Raw genomic sequence first — 18,368 nt, 5'->3', positions numbered from 1 at the left:
CACAGTGTAGAATCACACCTCACACACACAGTGTAGAATCACAGCTCATTCACACAGTGTAGAATCACAGCTCACACACAGTGTAGAATCACACCTCACACACACAGTGTAGAATCACACCTCACACACAGTGTAGAATCATGTGTCACTTACACAGTGTAGAATCACACCTCACACACACAGTGTAGAATCACACCTCACACTCAGTGTAGAATCATGTGTCACTCACAGTGTGGAATCACACCTCACACTCAGTGTAGAATCACACCTCACACACAGTGTAGAATCACGCCTCACTCACAGTGTACAATGACACCTAACAACAGACACTGTCACCCATGACATTGTCTGCTGTGTTCCCATTCCCTCCTGGACAAAACATGGAAAAGGAAGAGCTAATTTGTGTTGATTGTGCAGTTATCGTGTCCTATTGTGTACGTGTCGTGTGTGTACAGACCTGTTCCGCAGAATGTCATTGTCGTCTTGTCCGTACACGTGGCAACTCTTCACCCTTGATGATGCCTCGAGTGTGTTTGAGGACCGGTGTTACTCCAATCACACTCTGAATCTCTGTAATTTAAGGTGTCGCTCCTGAGCCAAGTCCAGGAGCAGATGGACAAATCCAGAAATTCCCTTTGGACCCAGTTATATCTCTGGAAAGTACCGGATTAAATGCCTTTCCCAAATCAGAGACTGGGCTCCTTCACTCACTGCTCCTGGACAAAGATCGGTCTCCACTCCGGCCCCATGGTCATGACAACATTGACCGCTTCATCGTTCAATCTGACCTCAGCTCCCTGTTCCTGCCTCTCCCCATCTCCCTCCACACCTCTCTTCCATCTTGACCCCGAGTACAATAAGCTAACAATGGCATAGGGAAGGTTTCCAGGGATATGGACCAAACGTGGGCAAATGGGACTAGCTTAGATGGGGCATCTTGGTCAGCATGGATGAGTCGGGCTGAAGGGCCTGTTTCCGTGCTGTAAGACTGTGAGTCCTGCTTTTTCACGGCTTTTCCTGCTTTTCCAGCTATTAAAACGGCAAGTTCATAATTTAAACCACAATTAAATACTTTTAAATCCCTCCATTACTCCTAATGATTTATAGGTCACCTTTTGAAACCAGATTATTTATATCTTTAATCCATCCAAATGCTCCGTTTGGCAACAACCACAATATGGTAGAAATAAAATTGAAATTGAAAAGATTAGTGTCGATTTTATTACTTTTCCTGCACCTTCTGTGTCCCGATGGATGTTGCTAAAACGTTCATAGTTTTGCTGCAAATGTAGTTTAGTTTAGTTATTGTCACGTGTACTGAGGTACAGAGATTTAGTATTAAGTCTGAAGAAGGGACTCGACCCGAAACGTCACCTATTCCTTCGCTCCATAGATGCTGCCTCACCCGCTGAGTTTCTCCAGCGTTTTTATCTCCCTGTGATTTTACCAGCATCTGCAGTTCCTTCTTAAACATTGGTTTGTTTTTGTTTGTTCCCTCTGATGGAGCTAGTTGGCTCTGACTGGGCAGCACCACTGACGTCTGGGGTCTCCACCTTGCAAATGTTAAGGGACCCCACTTCCTTTACAGATGATAGTTCAAGAGGAAAGATTAGAAAAACGTTGCCTCATCTCTTTCTCTAATGGGTGACCCCATTTAGATGGAGCCCCTTTGTTTAGTTTCTCTCATGGCAGGTGTCACCACCCACCCTGGGGACCACCCACCCTGGGGACCACCCACCCTGGAGACCACCCACCCTGGAGACCACCCACCCTGGAGACCACCCACCCTGGGGACCACCCACCCTGGAGACCACCCACCCTGGGGACCACCCACCCTGGGGACCACCCACCCTGGGGACCACCCACCCTGGAGACCACCCACCCTGGGGACCACCCACCCTGGGGACCACCCATTCTGGAGACCACCCACACTGGGGACCACCCACCCTGGAGACCACCCACCCTGGAGACCACCCACCCTGGGGACCACCCACCCTGGGGACCACCCACTCTGGAGACCACCCACCCTGGGGACCACCCACCCTGGAGACCACCCACCCTGGGGACCACCCACCCTGGGGACCACCCACTCTGGAGACCACCCACCCTGGAGACCACCCACCCTGGGGACCACCCACCCTGGGGACCACCCACTCTGGAGACCACCCACCCTGGGGACCACCCACCCTGGCCACCACCCACCAGGTCTCCACAGAAGATGTCCACCACACAGGAGACATTCACCATGGTAGGAGACATCATGCTCCATGTCCATGCCCCATGAAGTCATCCACCATGTCTCCACCACACCAGGAGACATTAACATTCTCCACAGTCTCATGCGGGACCCCTCATGATCCTCTCTGGTCCAGTCCAGCCCCCACTGACCCTCCAAACACCCAGCTCCTCTTCCTACTCTCCTGAACTGGAATACCGTGGGAAGATTGGGAATACTAGATGCTGATCAGTCACTGTGGTACACTGCGCCCAGCAGGCTGGATGTTAGCCGGTGCTCTGAGCCAGAGATGCCATATGTTTAAGAAGGAACTGCAGATGCTGGAAAATCGAAGGTAGACAAAAGTGCTGGAGAAACTCAGCGGGTGCAGCAACATCTATGGAGCAAAGGAAATAGGCAACGTTTCGGGCCGAAACCCTTGGGTTTCGGCCCCAAACGTTGCCTATTTCCTATTGCCTATTTCCTTCGCTCCATAGATGCTGCTGCACCCGCTGAGTTTCTCCAGCACTTTTGTCGACCAGAGATGCCATCTGTTGTGCTGCATTGAAAGGAAGTGCAGCTCCAAGCAGCATCAGTTCCAGCTGCCTCGCTGTTCACTGACTGACAACAATAGATAATAGACAATAGGTGCAGGAGGAGGCCATTCGGCCCTTCGAACCAGCACCGCCATTCAATGTGGTCATGGCTGATCATCCCCAATCAGTACCCCGTTCCTGCCTTCTCCCCATATCCCCTGACTCCGCTATCTTTAAGAGCCCTGTCTATCTCTCTCTTGAAAGTATCCAGAGAACCGCCCTCCAACTGCAGTGAACAGTTCAGAGTCGAGGGTCAGCTACAAGACTTCCCACTGAGTATGTTTTCTGCACATTGTTTACTTAACAATAGTTCTTATTGGTAGAAAGAAGGAACCACAAATGCTGTTTACAAAAAACGCCACTTTAACAAAGGTTATAAGGTCATAAGTGATAGGAGCAGAATTAGGCCATTCGGCCCATCAAGTCTACCCTGCCATTGAATCACAGCTGATCTATCTCCCCCTCCTAACCCCATTCTCCTGCCTTCCCCGTAATAAGTCTGAATGTTTGCCAAATTCAGAGATGCCATATAATGAAGGTCGCCAACGTTCTCACTCCCAAATAAGGGATAAAGGGTCAAAATAAGGGACACATTCCCGACGGCAATTCGTTGACCGACTCGGCCGTGGCTGGCTGGGTGAACGATGAGTTGGCCCGGGTGCTGGACTGTACACAAAGCCCAGCCGGCGGGCCAGCTGAGTAGTTTTGGCCCGGGCAAAGTCCGGCGCCCCGTCCAACTCATGAACCGATGATCGGCCGTGAGAAGGAGGGGGGGTGGTGATGTCGGTGGTCAGCGAAGGTCTGAAGGTCAGACAGCTGGCCGGGCTGCCGACCGACCGACGGGGCCACGGGCGAGGCGTTGCTGCTGCTGCTGCTGCTGCTGCTGCTGCTGCTGCACTCCATGGGCTGCACTACGTCGGGACGGGTGAGGCAGGGCCGGACGTGGCGCTCCGACCCGACAGTCCCCTCGACCCGAGTAGTAGCGGTCAAATACGGGACAAGGGTGGTCACATATGGACAAACCAATTTAGCCCAATATACGGGATGTCCCGGCTAATACGGGACAGTTGGCGACCCTACATATAACACATGTCTACTTCCCCCAGTGAAGGACCGTTCACGAGTGTTTGATCGCCACGTGTACTGGACCCTCCATGACATTCTTGCCGTTTCTGGAGCAAATTGATAAATAATTCTAGATTGCATTGTTTTCTTATTGATTAGACTAATCAAGTGTAAACATTGTGGCAAGTCAAACGGTTTGGCATAGATTAGTCAATGTAAACTGTACTGGTTGTAATTAATGTCTGATTTTTATTCTCTGCACCGTTTCCTGTCAAGTAAGTAACAACTCAATGTTAATTAGTTTAGTTTATTAGTTTAGTTTATTATCACGTGTCACGTGTACCGAGTGAAAAGCTTTTTGTTGCGTGCTAACCAGTCAGCAATACGTGAGTACAATCGAGCCGTCCACAGTGTACAGATACAAGATAAAGGGAATAATGTTCATGTTACTTAGATAGTCATCCTCATCATCGACGGTCTCACGAAACGAGTATGACTGTCCTCTCATGGAGGTCGCCTGTGCGTGACTTTGTTTAACGTGGGGAGACTGGTGCACAGACAGCCACCCCACGTGGGGTCCTTGACAGATCTGGGTCAGGATCCAGTGGCATGGAGCCCAAGACGACCAGAGACCCTTTTCTGCCGCAGCCTTCATCCGCCTTCCCAGCCGTTGTGACGCTCTACTAAGGTCAGCCATCGTCCTCCGCCTGTTCCACCGTTGAGGTCTTGGTTGGATTGATCTTTGTCAGAGACCTCCCCCTCGACCTTACCGCCATGGGTGGCCCTACCAGGAGCTTAGCTCCAGACGGCATCGCTCTCAGGATCTCAGGACCACACAAGCTTCTCCACCACGACAAGGTGACAATCCACTGAGTTAATGTAGTATCACCCTCTCTCACAGCGCTTCATACCATGGGTAAATGTACAGTATAATAGCAGGGAGTAGAGCGGAGGGCTGGGTTATTTGGTGAATGTTTGCTTCATCTTTACATTTACTAGAATGTTGCCTGGGTTTCAACAACTAAGTTACAGAGAAAGGTTGAATAAGTTAGGTCTTTATTCTCTGGAGCGCAGAAGGTTAAGGGGGGACTTGATAGAGGTCTTTAAAATGATGAGAGGGATAGACAGAGTTGATGTGGATCAGCTTTTCCCTTTGAGAATAGGGAAGATTCAAACAAGAGGACATGACTTCAGAATTAAGGGACAGAAGTTTAGGGGTAACATGAGGGGGAACTTCTTTACTCAGAGAGTGGTAGCAGGTGTGGAATGAGCTTCCAGTGGAAGTGGTGGAGGCAGGTTCGTTGGTATCATTTAAAAATCAATTGGATAGGCATATGGAAGAGAAGGGAATGGAGGGTTATGGTATGAGTGCAGGCAGGTGGGACTAAGGGAAAAAAGTTGTTCGGCACGGACTTGTAGGGCCGAGATGGCCTGTTTCCGTGCTGTAATTGTTATATGGTTATATGGTTATCTTATTTGTGAAAGAACTGCTGGTTTTCTGTCCAGGCTTTTCCTGAGTTGCGGGCAGCTTCCGTTTACACTGATGTCCCACAGTTAGTTTTGTCTTAGTTTGGTTAAATTATCCCAAGTTCCCTCCCGGGATAAATAAAGTAAATAAATATCATATCGCATCGTAAGTCGTAAGTTGCACAAATGACCCATAATAGTAACGGAACCTCCACACATACTCCAGAGGTTTCGCTAAACTGTCTCTCTGGCAAACTAAATCCACCACCCGTCACATCCCTAATCAACTTGAAAGATGTTCCTATAAGTGTTGGTTGGAGAGTTCATTCTCTTTAAAAATGTGATCATCTTGATCTTATGTAAAGTCATGGTTTGTGTTTTAGCATCACAAGTCGACTATGTGGTGGGCTGCCAGGTCCCACCTCCCCTCTCCAGCCCCTCACTGGGTGAAAACATGCAGGTCTGGGGACTCGAGAACAGATCATCACCAGACAGTGATTAATAGACAATAGATCCAGGAGTAGGCCCTTCGAGCCAGCACCACCATTCAATGTGATCATGGCTGATCATCCCCAATCAGTACCCCGTTCCTGCCTTCTCCCCATATCCCCTGACTCCGCTATCTTTAAGTCTAGCTCTGCCTAGCTCTCTCTTGACGGCTCTCTTGAAACACTGGACTTTACCTCCCGTTCTGTACTATGTTTACATATTGTTTTGTGCTGCCGCAAGCAAGAATGGCATTGTCCTATCTGGGACCACATGACAATAAACTCTCTTGACTTGACCCTTGAGGTATCCAGTGAACTGGCCTCCACCACCCTCTGAGGCAGAGAATTCCACAGACTCACCACACTCTGTGTGAAGTTTGATTTGGGCCAAATTTGTGGCTGATGAGGGTGGATGGTGCGTTGTTGCTTCCACAGAGACCGGACACAATGGGTGTCGAGTGGACTTTGTTTAGAGTGGTGATGATACAGAGACTAACTTGCTGTGTATTCGTCAACAGGAAGAATAGTGCGTACTACAAGAAAGAGGTGAGACCACTGGGGGGGGGGGGCTGCCGGCCAGCATTGTCCAGCAGTCTGTTTCAGGGACTGTTGTTCGTCACTAGAGTGATGTGTAATCAATGTAATTATGCCACTGCTGAATGTGGATTCTTCTCCCCCCCCCCCCACATTCAGAATGTAATTATACAAAATGTAATTGTTTCCTAGTCATTGGTACGTTCTTAGAAACATAGAAACATAGACAATAGGTGCAGGAGTAGGCCATTCGGCCCTTCGAGCCTGCACCGCCATTCAATATGATCATGGCTGATCTTCCACAATCAGTATCCCGTACCTGCCTTCTCCCCATACCCCCTGATCCCTTTAGCCACAAGGGCCACATCTAACTCCCTCTTAAATATAGCCAATGAACTGTGGCCTCAACTACCTTCTGTGGCAGAGAATTCCACAGATTCACCACTCTCTGTGTGTGAAAAAAAATGTTTTTCTCATCTCGGTCCTAAAAGACTTCTTCCCCCTTATCCTTAAACTGTGACCTCATGTTCTGGACTTCCCCAACATCGGGAACAATCTTCCTGCATCTAGCCTGTCCAACCCCTTAAGAATTTTGTAAGTTTCTATAAGATCCCTCCTCAATCTTCTAAATTCTAGCGAGTACAAGCCGGGTCTATCCAGTCTTTCTTCATATGAAAGTCCTGACATCCCAGGAATCAGTCTGGTGAACCTTCTCTGTACTCCCTCTATGGCAAGAATGTCTTTCCTCAGATTAGGAGACCAAAACTGTACGCAATACTCCAGGTGTGGTCTCACCAAGACCCTGTACAACTGCAGTAGAACCTCCCTGCTCCTATACTCAAATCCTTTTGCTATGAATGCTAACATACCATTCGCTTTCTTCACTGCCTGCTGCACCTGCATGCCTACTTTCACTGACTGGTGTACCATGACACCCAGGTCTCGTTGCATCTCCCCTTTTCCTAATCGGCCACCATTCAGATAATAGTCTACTTTCCTGTTTTTGCCACCAAAGTGGATAACCTCACATTTATCCACATTATACTGCATCTGCCATGCATTTGCCCACTCACCCAGCCTATCCAAGTCACCTTGCAGCCTCTTAGCATCCTCCTCACAGCTAACACTGCCCCACAACTTCATGTCATCCGCAAACTTGGCGATGTTGCATTCAATTCCCTCATCCAGATCATTAATATATATTGTAAATAGCTGGGGTCCCAGCACTGAGCCTTGCGGTACCCCACTAGTCACTGCCTGCCATTCTGAAAAGGACCCGTTTACTCCTACTCTTTGCGTAGGTAATAATTCTTGAACAGAATTATTAGCTATGAGATGAGAGGGGCCAAGTTCAAAGGACAGGTGCAGGGCAGTGGGTGGTGGGGAAGTGTAACGGGCTGCCAGGGGTGGTGGTGGTGGAGGCAGATACGATAGTGGTGTTTAAGAATAGCACATGGATATGCAGGGATATGGATCATGTGCAGACACAGACATTGTGGGCCGAAGGGCCTGTGCTGTACTGTTCTATGTTCCAGTGCATCAGGCCTGTAGCTCTGGCCTGGACCCCTGTGGTCAGATTGTGTTGTCTCTCCACATGGACTCAGTGGCCAGAACTGCCCCTGACCGGCTACTGAGCTCAGCACCAAGTACTAGCCACATTCTGCTCCCAGTAGCCACCAGCACATTAGCGCGTGGCTGAACCAGAAGGGTCTCGACCCGAAACGTCGCCCATTCCTTCTCTCCAGAGATGCTGCCTGTCCCGCTGAGTTACTCCGGCATTTTGTGTCTACCTTCGATTTAAACCAGCATCTGCAGTTCCTTCCTACACAATATTAAAACCCTATTCAGGTTATTTATTTTCATTGCATTTATCCGTTTGACCTTCAGATTGAATATTACAACAATGCGTTAACCAGATCAAGAGTCAAATCATCTATTTCTTTGGAAGGGTAAGAAACTTCTCATTGACTTTGTTTGGTTTAGAGATACAGCGCGGAAACAGGCCCTTCGTCCCACCTTGCCCGTGCCGACCAGCGATCCCCGTACACTAGCACTATCCTACACACACCAGGGACAGTTAACAGAAGCCAATTAACCTACAAACCCGCACGTCTTTGGAGTGTGGGAGGAAACCGGAGCACCAGGAGAAAACCCACGCGGGTCACAGGGAGAACGTGCAAACTCCGTACAGGCAGCAGCCGTAGTCAGGGTCGAACTCGGATCTCTGGCGCCGTGAGGCAGCAACTCTACCGCTGCACCACCGTGCCGCCCCTGAGACTGTATTATGTGAACACAGTAACATCTGTGAGAAGGACTTGAGTTTTTTGTCACGTGTAGCGAGGTACAGTGTAAAGCCCTTGTTACGTGTGGCCAAGCGGCAGGGACTAGCGGTGTAGCACTGGCAGCTCACAGGGGGGTGGTGTGTGTGGGGGGGGGGGCTACGGCGTGGTGTGTGGGGGGGGCTGGGTACGGTGTGGTGCGTGGGGGGGGCTGGGTATAGCATGGTGTGTGGGGGGGGGGGGGGGGGTACGGCGTGGTGTGGGGGCTGGGTACGGGGTGTGGCGTGTGTGGGGGGGGAGGGGGGGGTATGGCGTGGTGTGGGGGGGTTCCACATGTCCGTGACAGTCACCCTCACACCCCGTGTCATTCCACTGCAGCTTCGTCAAACACTGTGACCAGTACCTTCTCCACGACCCCATCATGAACAGCTGCCTGCCCAGCAACCCCTGGATCAGCAGCGGCACCATCTACTGGACCATGAACGCTGACCTGTAAGTCACCAGTGTGTGTGTGTGCGCGTCTGCGTGTGCGTGTGCGTGTGTGTGTGTGTGTGTGCGCGCGTGTGTGTGTGTGCGCGCATGTGTGTGTGTGTGTGTGTGTGTGTGCGCGCGTGTGTGTGTGCGCGCGTGCGTGTGTGTGTGTGCGCGCGTGTGTGTGTGTGCGCGCGTGTGTGTGTGCGCGCGTGTGTGTGTGTGTGTGTGTGCGCGCGTGCCTGTGTGTGTGCGCGCGTGTGTGTGTGTGTGCGCGCGTGCGTGTGTGTGTGTGTGCGTGTGTGATGCGGTCAGTGATGTGGTCAGTGATGGGGCAGAGTGGACATTGACGGCCTCTCCCCATGGACAGGGTGACCGTTCCCACCAGGCTACGTGCGGAACGCTGGGCTTTGAGTTTCCCGGAGTTGCTCCAGGATCCACTGGGTCGGCAAGAATTCCGTCGCTTCCTGGAGAAGGAGATCAGTGGTAAGTAAGCACAAGGATCCAGTCACAGTGGTTTAGTGAATGGTTGACCTGCAGCGGTTAGTGCTGCTGCTTCACAGCTCCAGGCCACAGGCACTGTTTCATTGGCTTGTTGCTTCCTTCATCCAATGATGAGGGGCGAGGTTCATTAGATGCTGGAAATGTTTCGTTTGTTTAGTTTAGAGATACAGCGTGGATTCAGGCCCTTCGGCCCATCGAGTCCACTCTAGTTCCATGTTATCCCAGTTTCTCGTCCACTCCCTACACACTAGAGGGCTGAGTAACCTATAAACCCGCACGTCTTTGGGATGTGGGAGGAAACGGCAATGGGGTGGAGGTGAATCGGACAGTACCTCAGCTTATGGAGCCGGATAACAGAGGGGAAGAAGCTGTTCCTGAGTCTGGTGGTCACCAGAAAACACAAGAGAATTGTGTAATCCTGAACAAGTGTTGGGCCCCACAGACACGGATCAGTCTCTGGAGATTGTCCACAGTGTGTGTGTTGTTGTATTGCAATGCTAATACAGCAGTGACGTTCTGTATTTCCCCCTCTAGCTGAGAACCTCATTTTCTATGAGGCCTGTGAAGATGTTTGCCATGGAGAGCAGTCGAAGATCGAGGAAAAAGTAGAGGGCATCTTCGAGTAAGTTTATTTCTTTATTAATGAACGCCACAGTAAGTAACGTAATAGTGATGGGATATCTGAAGGAGAGGTGGGACTAGTGTAGATGGGGCATGTTGGTCGGGGTGGGACTAGTGTAGATGGGGCATGTTGGTCGGGGTGGGACTAGTGTAGATGGGGCATGTTGGTCGGGGTGGGACTAGTGTACATGGGGCATGTCGGTCGGGGTGGGACTAGTGTAGATGGGGCATGTTGGTCGGGGTGGGACTAGTGTACATGGGGCATGTTGGTCGGGGTGGGACTAGTGTAGATGGGGCATGTTGGTCGGGGTGGGACTAGTGTAGATGGGGCATGTTGGTCGGGGTGGGACTAGTGTAGATGGGGCATGTTGGTCGGGGTGGGACTAGTGTACATGGGGCATGTCGGTCGGGGTGGGACTAGTGTAGATGGGGCATGTTGGTCGGGGTGGGACCAGTGTACATGGGGCATGTTGGTCGGGGTGGGACTAGTGTAGATGGGGCATGTTGGTCGAGGTGGGACTAGTGTAGATGGGGCATGTTGGTCGGGGTGGGACTAGTGTAGATGGGGCATGTTGGTCGGGGTGGGACTAGTGTACATGGGGCATGTTGGTCGGGGTGGGACTAGTGTAGATGGGGCATGTTGGTCGGGGTGGGACTAGTGTACATGGGGCATGTTGGTCGGGGTGGGACTAGTGTAGATGAGGCATGTTGGTCGGGGTGGGACTAGTGTAGATGGGGCATGTTGTTCGGGGTTGGACGACTGTACATGGGGCATGTTGGTCGGGGTGGGACTAGTGTAGATGGGGCATGTTGGTCGGGGTGGGACTAGTGTAGATGGGGCATGTTGGTCGGGGTGGGACTAGTGTAGATGGGGCATGTTGGTCGGGGTGGGACTAGTGTAGATGGGGCATGTTGGTCGGGGTGGGACTAGTGTACATGGGGCATGTTGGTCGGGGTGGGACTAGTGTAGATGGGGCATGTTGGTCGGGGTGGGACTAGTGTAGATGGGGCATGTTGGTCGGGGTGGGACTAGTGTACATGGGGCATGTTGGTCGGGATGGGACTAGTGTAGATGGGGCATGTTGGTCGGGGTGGGACTAGTGTACATGGGGCATGTTGGTCGGGGTGGGACTAGTGTAGATGGGGCATGTTGGTCGGGGTGGGACTAGTGTAGATGGGGCATGTTGGTCGGGGTGGGACTAGTGTAGATGGGGCATGTTGGTCGGGGTGGGACTAGTGTACATGGGGCATGTTGGTCGGGGTGGGACTGTGTACATGGGGCATGTCGGTCAGGGTGGGACTAGTGTACATGGGGCATGTCGGTCGGGGTGGGACTAGTGTAGATGGGGCATGTTGGTCGGGGTGGGACTAGTGTAGATGGGGCATGTTGGTCGGGGTAGGACTAGTGTAGATGGGGCATGTTGGTCGGGGTGGGACTAGTGTAGATGGGGCATGTTGGTCGGGGTGGGACTAGTGTAGATGGGGCATGTTGGTCGGGGTGGGACTAGTGTAGATGGGGCATGTTGGTCGGGGTGGGACTAGTGTACATGGGGCATGTTGGTCGGGGTGGGACTAGTGTACATGGGGCATGTTGGTCGGGGTGGGACTAGTGTACATGGGGCATGTTGGTCGGGGTGGGACTAGTGTAGATGGGGCATATCGAGGGGTGGGACTAGTGTAGATGGGGCATGTCGGTCGGGGTGGGACTAGTGTGGATGGGGCATGTTGGTCGGGGTGGGACTAGTGTGGATGGGGCATGTTGGTCGGGGTGGGACTAGTGTAGATGGGGCATGTTGGTCGGGGTGGGACTAGTGTAGATGGGGCATGTTGGTCGGGGTGGGACTAGTGTAGATGGGGCATGTTGGTCGGGGTGGGACTAGTGTAGATGGGGCATGTTGGTCGGGGTGGGACTAGTGTAGATGGGGCATGTTGGTCGGGGTGGGACTAGTGTAGGTGGGGCATGTTGGTCGGGGTGGGATTAGTGTAGATGGGGCATGTTGGTCGGGGTGGGACTAGTGTAGATGGGGCATGTTGGTCGTGGTGGGACTAGTGTAGATGGGGCATGTTGGTCGGGGTGGGCAAGTTGGGTCGAAGGGCCTGTTTCCATGCTGTTTCACTCTGTGACTCTATATTGGAGAAAACTCACAGGGAGAACGTACAAACTCCGTACAGACAGCAGCCGTAGTCGGGATGGAGCCTGGGTCTCTGGCACTGTAAGCGCTGTACGGCAGCAACTCTACCGCTGGGCCACCGTGGTCGCCCTGAGTGTCATGCTTACTTGTTAAAACATCAATGAGCTTCAATCCTGGGCAGGGTGTTTGCGACGGCTTGCATCATTGACACCAGCTTTCATTTACAGGCAGTTCCTTGCGGCCGGGGCCAGCAGGTGGGTGAATGTGGACAGTAAAACAATGGAGAAAACACTGGATGGTTTACATGCACCTCATCGCTTTGTCCTTGAAGATGCTCAGATGCACGTTTACACTCTGATGAAAAAGGTCAGAAGCTGCACACTGCACCCATGCACAGGTCCGTAGCTGCACACTGCACCCATGCACAGGTCCGTAGCTGCACACTGCACCCATGCACAGGTCCGTAGCTGCATATTGCACCCATGCACAGGTCCGTAGCTGCACACTGCACCCATGCACAGGTCCGTAGCTGCACACTGCACCCATGCACAGGTCCGTAGCTGCACCCATGCACAGGTCCGTAGCTGCACACTGCACCCATGCAATGGTCAACAGCTGCACACTGCACCCATGCTTAGGGAAAACTAACCCCATCCAGTCTGAGGGAAACTCACACAAATCGACTCCAATGTCCCACATATCTAATAGATCTATTTATATTCTGAATAAACAGCTTCTTCACCTTAGTAAATGGCATGGAAAATTGTCTTTAAATAAAATCTTCTAATTGAAACTCCTACACAGAAAGAACTGTTGGTGAAGCTTCAATCGGGTTACTCCCACCCCTAGAATCGCAGATTACAGTTTGTGATTTAAATCATCGTGTGCTAGTAACTACATGTTGTTAACCTTTTTTAATTCTTTGTTCAATTTTGTGCAGTGAATAGTTATTTTATTTGCTTTCTGATTTAACCTGTTCACGGCCAAATTAATTGTCACTATTGGCCATGACCTGAGAACACTCGGAGGTGGCAGTGAACAGGTTAAAGGTGAGGGTGGGGTACAGAGTGTTACTGCGTGAAGTTACCATCCTTTACCTTAGGATAGAAGTTTATTTATCCCAGGAGGGAAATCGATCTGCCAGTAGACAATAGACAATATGTGCAGGAGTAGAGGCCATTCGGCCCTTCGAGCCAGCACCGCCATTCAATGTGATCATGGCTGATCATCCACAATCAGTACCCCGTTCCTGCCTTCTCCCCATATCCCCTGACTCCGCTATCTTTAAAAGCCCTATCTAGTTCTCTCTTGAAAGTATCCAGAGAACCTGCCTCCACCGCCCTCTGAGGCAGAGAATTCCACAGACTCACAACTCTGTGTGAAAAAAATATTTCCTCATCTCCGTTCTAAATGGCTTACTCCTTATTCTTAAACTGTGGCCCCTGGTTCTGGACTCCCCCAACATCGGGAACATGTTTCCTGCCTCTAGCGTGTCCAAACTCTTAATAATCTTATATGTTTCAATAAGATGCCCTCTCATCTTTCTAAACTCCAGAGTGTACAAGCCCAGCTGCTCCATTCTCTCAGCATATGACAGTCCCGCCATCCCGGCAATTAACCTGGTGAACCTACGCTGCACTCCCTCAATAGCAAGAATGTCCTTCCTCAAATTCATAAAACACAACAGAATACATGAAACATGAAATTAAAGTGAAGATTGGAAAACATGTGCAAGATTGGGGGGGGGTGGAGAGTGGGGGGGGGGGGGGGGTCTCAGTCTACCCCACGACAGAAGGGGGGGGAGTTGTACAGTTTGATAGCCACAGGGAAGAAGGATCTCCTGTGGCGTTCTGTGCTGCATCTTGGTGGAACCAGTCTGTTGCTGAAGGTGCTCCTCAGGTTGAATGTTGATCTTGCTCCTGCAGGATTCTTATCCACGGTATTTAAAATCGCAGATGTACAAGAATCTCCTGGCATCAGCCACTGTTGCTCAGGAAAGCAAGAAAAGGTATGTTGTTATCCACCGTCACCACAAGTAACTGGGGGAGGGGTGAGCTGTTAACAGCTGTCCATGGTAATCCATGCTGGTGTACTTCAGAGATCTATTACAATAAATATTAATATCATAGAGGTGTACAGTACAGAAACAGGCCATTCGGCCCATCTAAGATAGAAACAAAATACTGGAGGTACTCAGCAGGACAGGCAGCATCTCTGGAGAGAAGGAATGGGTGACGTTTCGGGTTGAGTCTGAAGAAGGGTCTCGACCCGAAAAGTCACCCATTCCTTCTCTCCAGAGATGCTGCCTGTCCCGCTGAGTTACTCCAGCATCTTGTGTCTATCTTTGGTTTAAACCAGCACCTGCAGTTCCTTCTTACACATTCAGCCCATCTTGTCCATATCAACCCAATTAGCATCTCTGGTGGGTTGGGAGATTGCAACCTTCACATGATCCGCCCCGTTTCGATGAATGCAATCAACCTGGCGTGCACAATCAAATAAGATCAAATAGAACAAGCTGTCCAACAACTTTAGGCCGTGCACGCCACACGCAAGAAGAAGCATCATTCTGGCCAAGTCCCATTTGGCCCATCCCCTCTAAACCCTTCCTATCCATATATCTGTCCCAACATCGTTTAAAAGTCATTATCATATCTGCAGCTTCCTCTGGCAGCTCGTTCCAGAACCGGCAGAGAATTCCTAGACTCACAGCTCACTGTGTGAAGAAGTGTCTCCTCGTCTATGTTCTGAATGGTGTGTTTCCGTTTACCAGGTGGCATCGACTGACCAGCCAGATCCCCAGTGGCCTGACGTCCCGGCACCCAACACTGGACCGAAGGGACAAGGCTGCGACCTCTACTGTGTCTCAGGTTCAAAACTAACGGCGTCATTGTCAGCACTGGGCCTGTGGCCACTCACTAGCGCAGGCTTCGTTACTCATTGTTTCCCACATCTTGCACCGCGCTGTACTTGGCCAACCTCGACTTTGTACCACAGTGTCGGCAGCTCAAACTTCACTCCAGCGAATAAACAATTTGTTGAAAAGCAACGCTTATAAACAAAATATGCTGGAAATGCCTCGAGGGTCAGGCAGCATCTCGATTCAGTGAGTGTAACAAGCCCAAGTCCACACCGACCATCGATCACCCATTCACACCGGTTCTACAAGCAGAGAAACATAGACAATAGGTGCAGGAGGAGGCCATTCGGCCCTTCGTGCCAGCACCGCCATTCATTGTGATCATCGTCTACAATCAGTAACCCATGCCTGCCTTCTCCCCATATCCCTTGATTCCACTAGCCCCTAGAGCTCTATCTAACTCTCTTTTAAATTCATCCAGTGAATTAGCCTCCACTGCCCTCTGTGGCAGGGAATGCCACAAATTCACAACTCTCTGGGTGAAAAAGTTTTGTCTCATCTCAGTTTTAAATGGCCTCCCATTTATTCTTAGACTGTGGCCCCTGGTTCTGGACTCGTCCAACATTGGGAACATTTTTCCTGCATCAAGCTTTTCCAGTCCTTTTATAATTTTATATGTTTCTATAAAATCCCCACTCATCCCTCTAAATTTCAGTGATCAAAAGCCCAGTCTTTCTAATCTTTCATCATATGATAGTCCCGCCATCCCAGGAATTAACCTCGTGAACCTACACTGCACTCCCTCAATAGCAAGGATGTCCTTCCTCAAATTAGGAGACCAAAACTGCATGCAATACTCCAAATGTGGTCTCGCCAGGGCCCTGTACAACTGCAGAAGGACCTCTTTACTCTTATACTTAAATCCTCTTGTTATGAAGGCCAACATGCCATTAGGTTTCTTCACTGCTTCTGTACCTGCATGTTTACTTTCAGTGACCGGTGTACAAGGATACCCAGGTCTCGTTGCACTTCCCTATTTCCTAATCTGACACCATTGAGATAATAATCTGCCCTCTTGTTTTTGCCACCAAAGTGGATAACCTCACATTTATCTACATTATACTGCATCTGCCGTGCATCTGCCCACTCACTCAACCTGTCCAAGTCACCCTGCAATCTCCTAGCATCCTCTTCGCAGTTCACACTCAGCTTTGTGTCATCTGCAAATTTGCTAGTGTTACTTCTAAACCCATCATCTCAATCATTAATGTATATTGATTAACAGTAACACTAGCAAATGTCTATGTTTCCCACTTTCCCACCCACTCCCTACACACTAGGGACAATTTACAGAGGGCCGATTAACCTACAAACCCGCACGTCTTTAATATGTGGGAGGAAACCGGAGCACCCGGAGGAAACCCATGTGGTCACAGGGAGAACATGCAAACTCCACACAGACAGCACCCGGGTCTATGGCGCCATGAGGCAGCAGAGAAACGGTTAACGTTTCAGAACAGGGTTCTGGTTAATTGTTTCACTTTCCACAGATGCTGCCTGACCAGCTGAGTGTTTCCTGCATATTCTGTCTTGTTGCTAATGTCCAGCATTGACAGGTTGTCAAAGGCTGTTGTAAACTCTCATTTGCCATGTGGACGCTCCAACAGGTATTGTGGAAATGTGTATTACACTGGCCCGCAAAAACTGCCTTTCACCAACCTTTGCTGTGAGATATGTTTGATTCCAGTACATTAACGACAGATGATCTAGCTCTAGTTAATGTTCCTGCCCCCAGTGTGACTGTGTAGTGGTCATCACTGAGCTGCTCACGGCAGTGTGTGTACGTGTAAATGGCAACCTTGTTCTTAGTTTAGGAAGGAACTACAGGTAGACACAAAAAGCTGGAGTAACTCAGCGGGACAGGCAGCGTCTCTGGAAAGAAGGAACCGGCCTGAAGAAGGGTCTTGACCCAAAATGTCACCCATTCCTTCTCTCCAGAGGCTGCCTGTCCCGCTGAGTTACTCCAGCATATTGTGTCTATCTTTGGATGAAACCTGCATTTGCCGTTCCTTCCTACACATTAGAGTAACGATTTCCACTTTGGATTCAGCCCCGTGAACGGACACTCGTAAACGGAAAAAAGCATAAGAACCATAAATGTGTGTTTCAAATCTCGAGGAAGGTGCGGAGATGCCCTGAGTGATCTAACATCCTCAGTGACCGCGTTATTAATGACCAGTGTCCCCACGTCTAGGCCCAATACTATCTGTTGACATCTGATCCTCATCTGAAGCAGGGAAGGTATCAATGTGCAAACTCCCCTTGTTGTTAACAACACCCATTTGTGATCTGTGTTAATCTGCAGATAAAACGCTGCTTCAAATAAATGTTCTTTCTCACAGCTCAGTGTTCTTCTCATTTGTAAACAATGATGTCTGTGTAAAAATAATTTTTTTTCTCTGTGCAACATTTAAAACTGTGGAGCAAATCAGACTCAACTCATATATTTTTTTCCCAAAATCATATCTTATTACTCACAGGGCGGGCTTGAACCAGGTAAAGGACAGTAGTTGTGGGCTGCTTTGTTGTACTGTGACGTAGTTTCAACCTGTATAATAATTCCTTATGACATTGCTGCACCTCATCGCCTCTCCTTTCTTTTATCCCCACAGCTGTGTCGCTTTTCCCACCCTTTGGCCAATCTCGGAGTGTTCACCGGAACAAATATCCCAGATTTCTCCAAGGATGAACCTTCCTGGTCCCAGTCCAGTCTTCCCACCTTTTATCCTGGAATCTTCCCGACTGCAACCTCCTCCCCCTCCTGCTGTTCCGTCGACCCCCAGAGGTTGTGTTTCTTTGTCTGTCTCAGCATGTGATAAGAGTATTATTATATTGTGTTGTGCTTCTATTCAACTCAAACATCTTTCACTAGTTAACGCAAGATTAGCACCGTGCCATTCCCAAGATCCCTTGAAGGTTCCCCCGTTGCAGATACTGTAAACATATAAAATATGTGCAGGAGTGGGCCGTTCAGGCTAGTAGGCTAGATACGGGAGAAATGTTCCCCATGTTGGGGGAGTCCAGAACCAGGGGTCACAGTTTAAGAATAAGGGGTCGGCCATTTAGGACCGAAATG

The 18,368-nt window shown here is 50.1% G+C and overlaps 1 protein-coding gene across 1 annotated transcript in view; it reads left to right on the top strand.

The window, feature by feature from the left end:
* LOC116985455 (regulator of G-protein signaling 11-like) overlaps window positions 1–18,368 on the top strand; it is a 50,917-nt gene that overhangs the window by 29,276 nt on the left and 3,273 nt on the right. Inside the window, exons 9-18 of the mRNA XM_033040244.1 lie at window positions 2,216–2,220; window positions 6,350–6,377; window positions 8,253–8,314; window positions 9,023–9,136; window positions 9,486–9,601; window positions 10,154–10,241; window positions 12,600–12,738; window positions 14,298–14,380; window positions 15,146–15,242; window positions 17,905–18,077. Coding sequence (XP_032896135.1) covers window positions 2,216–2,220; window positions 6,350–6,377; window positions 8,253–8,314; window positions 9,023–9,136; window positions 9,486–9,601; window positions 10,154–10,241; window positions 12,600–12,738; window positions 14,298–14,380; window positions 15,146–15,242; window positions 17,905–18,077 — 905 coding nt within the window. The remainder of the gene's footprint in view (window positions 1–2,215; window positions 2,221–6,349; window positions 6,378–8,252; window positions 8,315–9,022; window positions 9,137–9,485; window positions 9,602–10,153; window positions 10,242–12,599; window positions 12,739–14,297; window positions 14,381–15,145; window positions 15,243–17,904; window positions 18,078–18,368) is intronic.

Source organism: Amblyraja radiata, chromosome 22 (assembly GCF_010909765.2).
Source record: "Amblyraja radiata isolate CabotCenter1 chromosome 22, sAmbRad1.1.pri, whole genome shotgun sequence".
Taxonomy (NCBI): domain Eukaryota; kingdom Metazoa; phylum Chordata; class Chondrichthyes; order Rajiformes; family Rajidae; genus Amblyraja; species Amblyraja radiata.
Note: the sequence above shows the minus strand (reverse complement) of the source record. Positions and strands in the feature narration are given on the sequence as shown.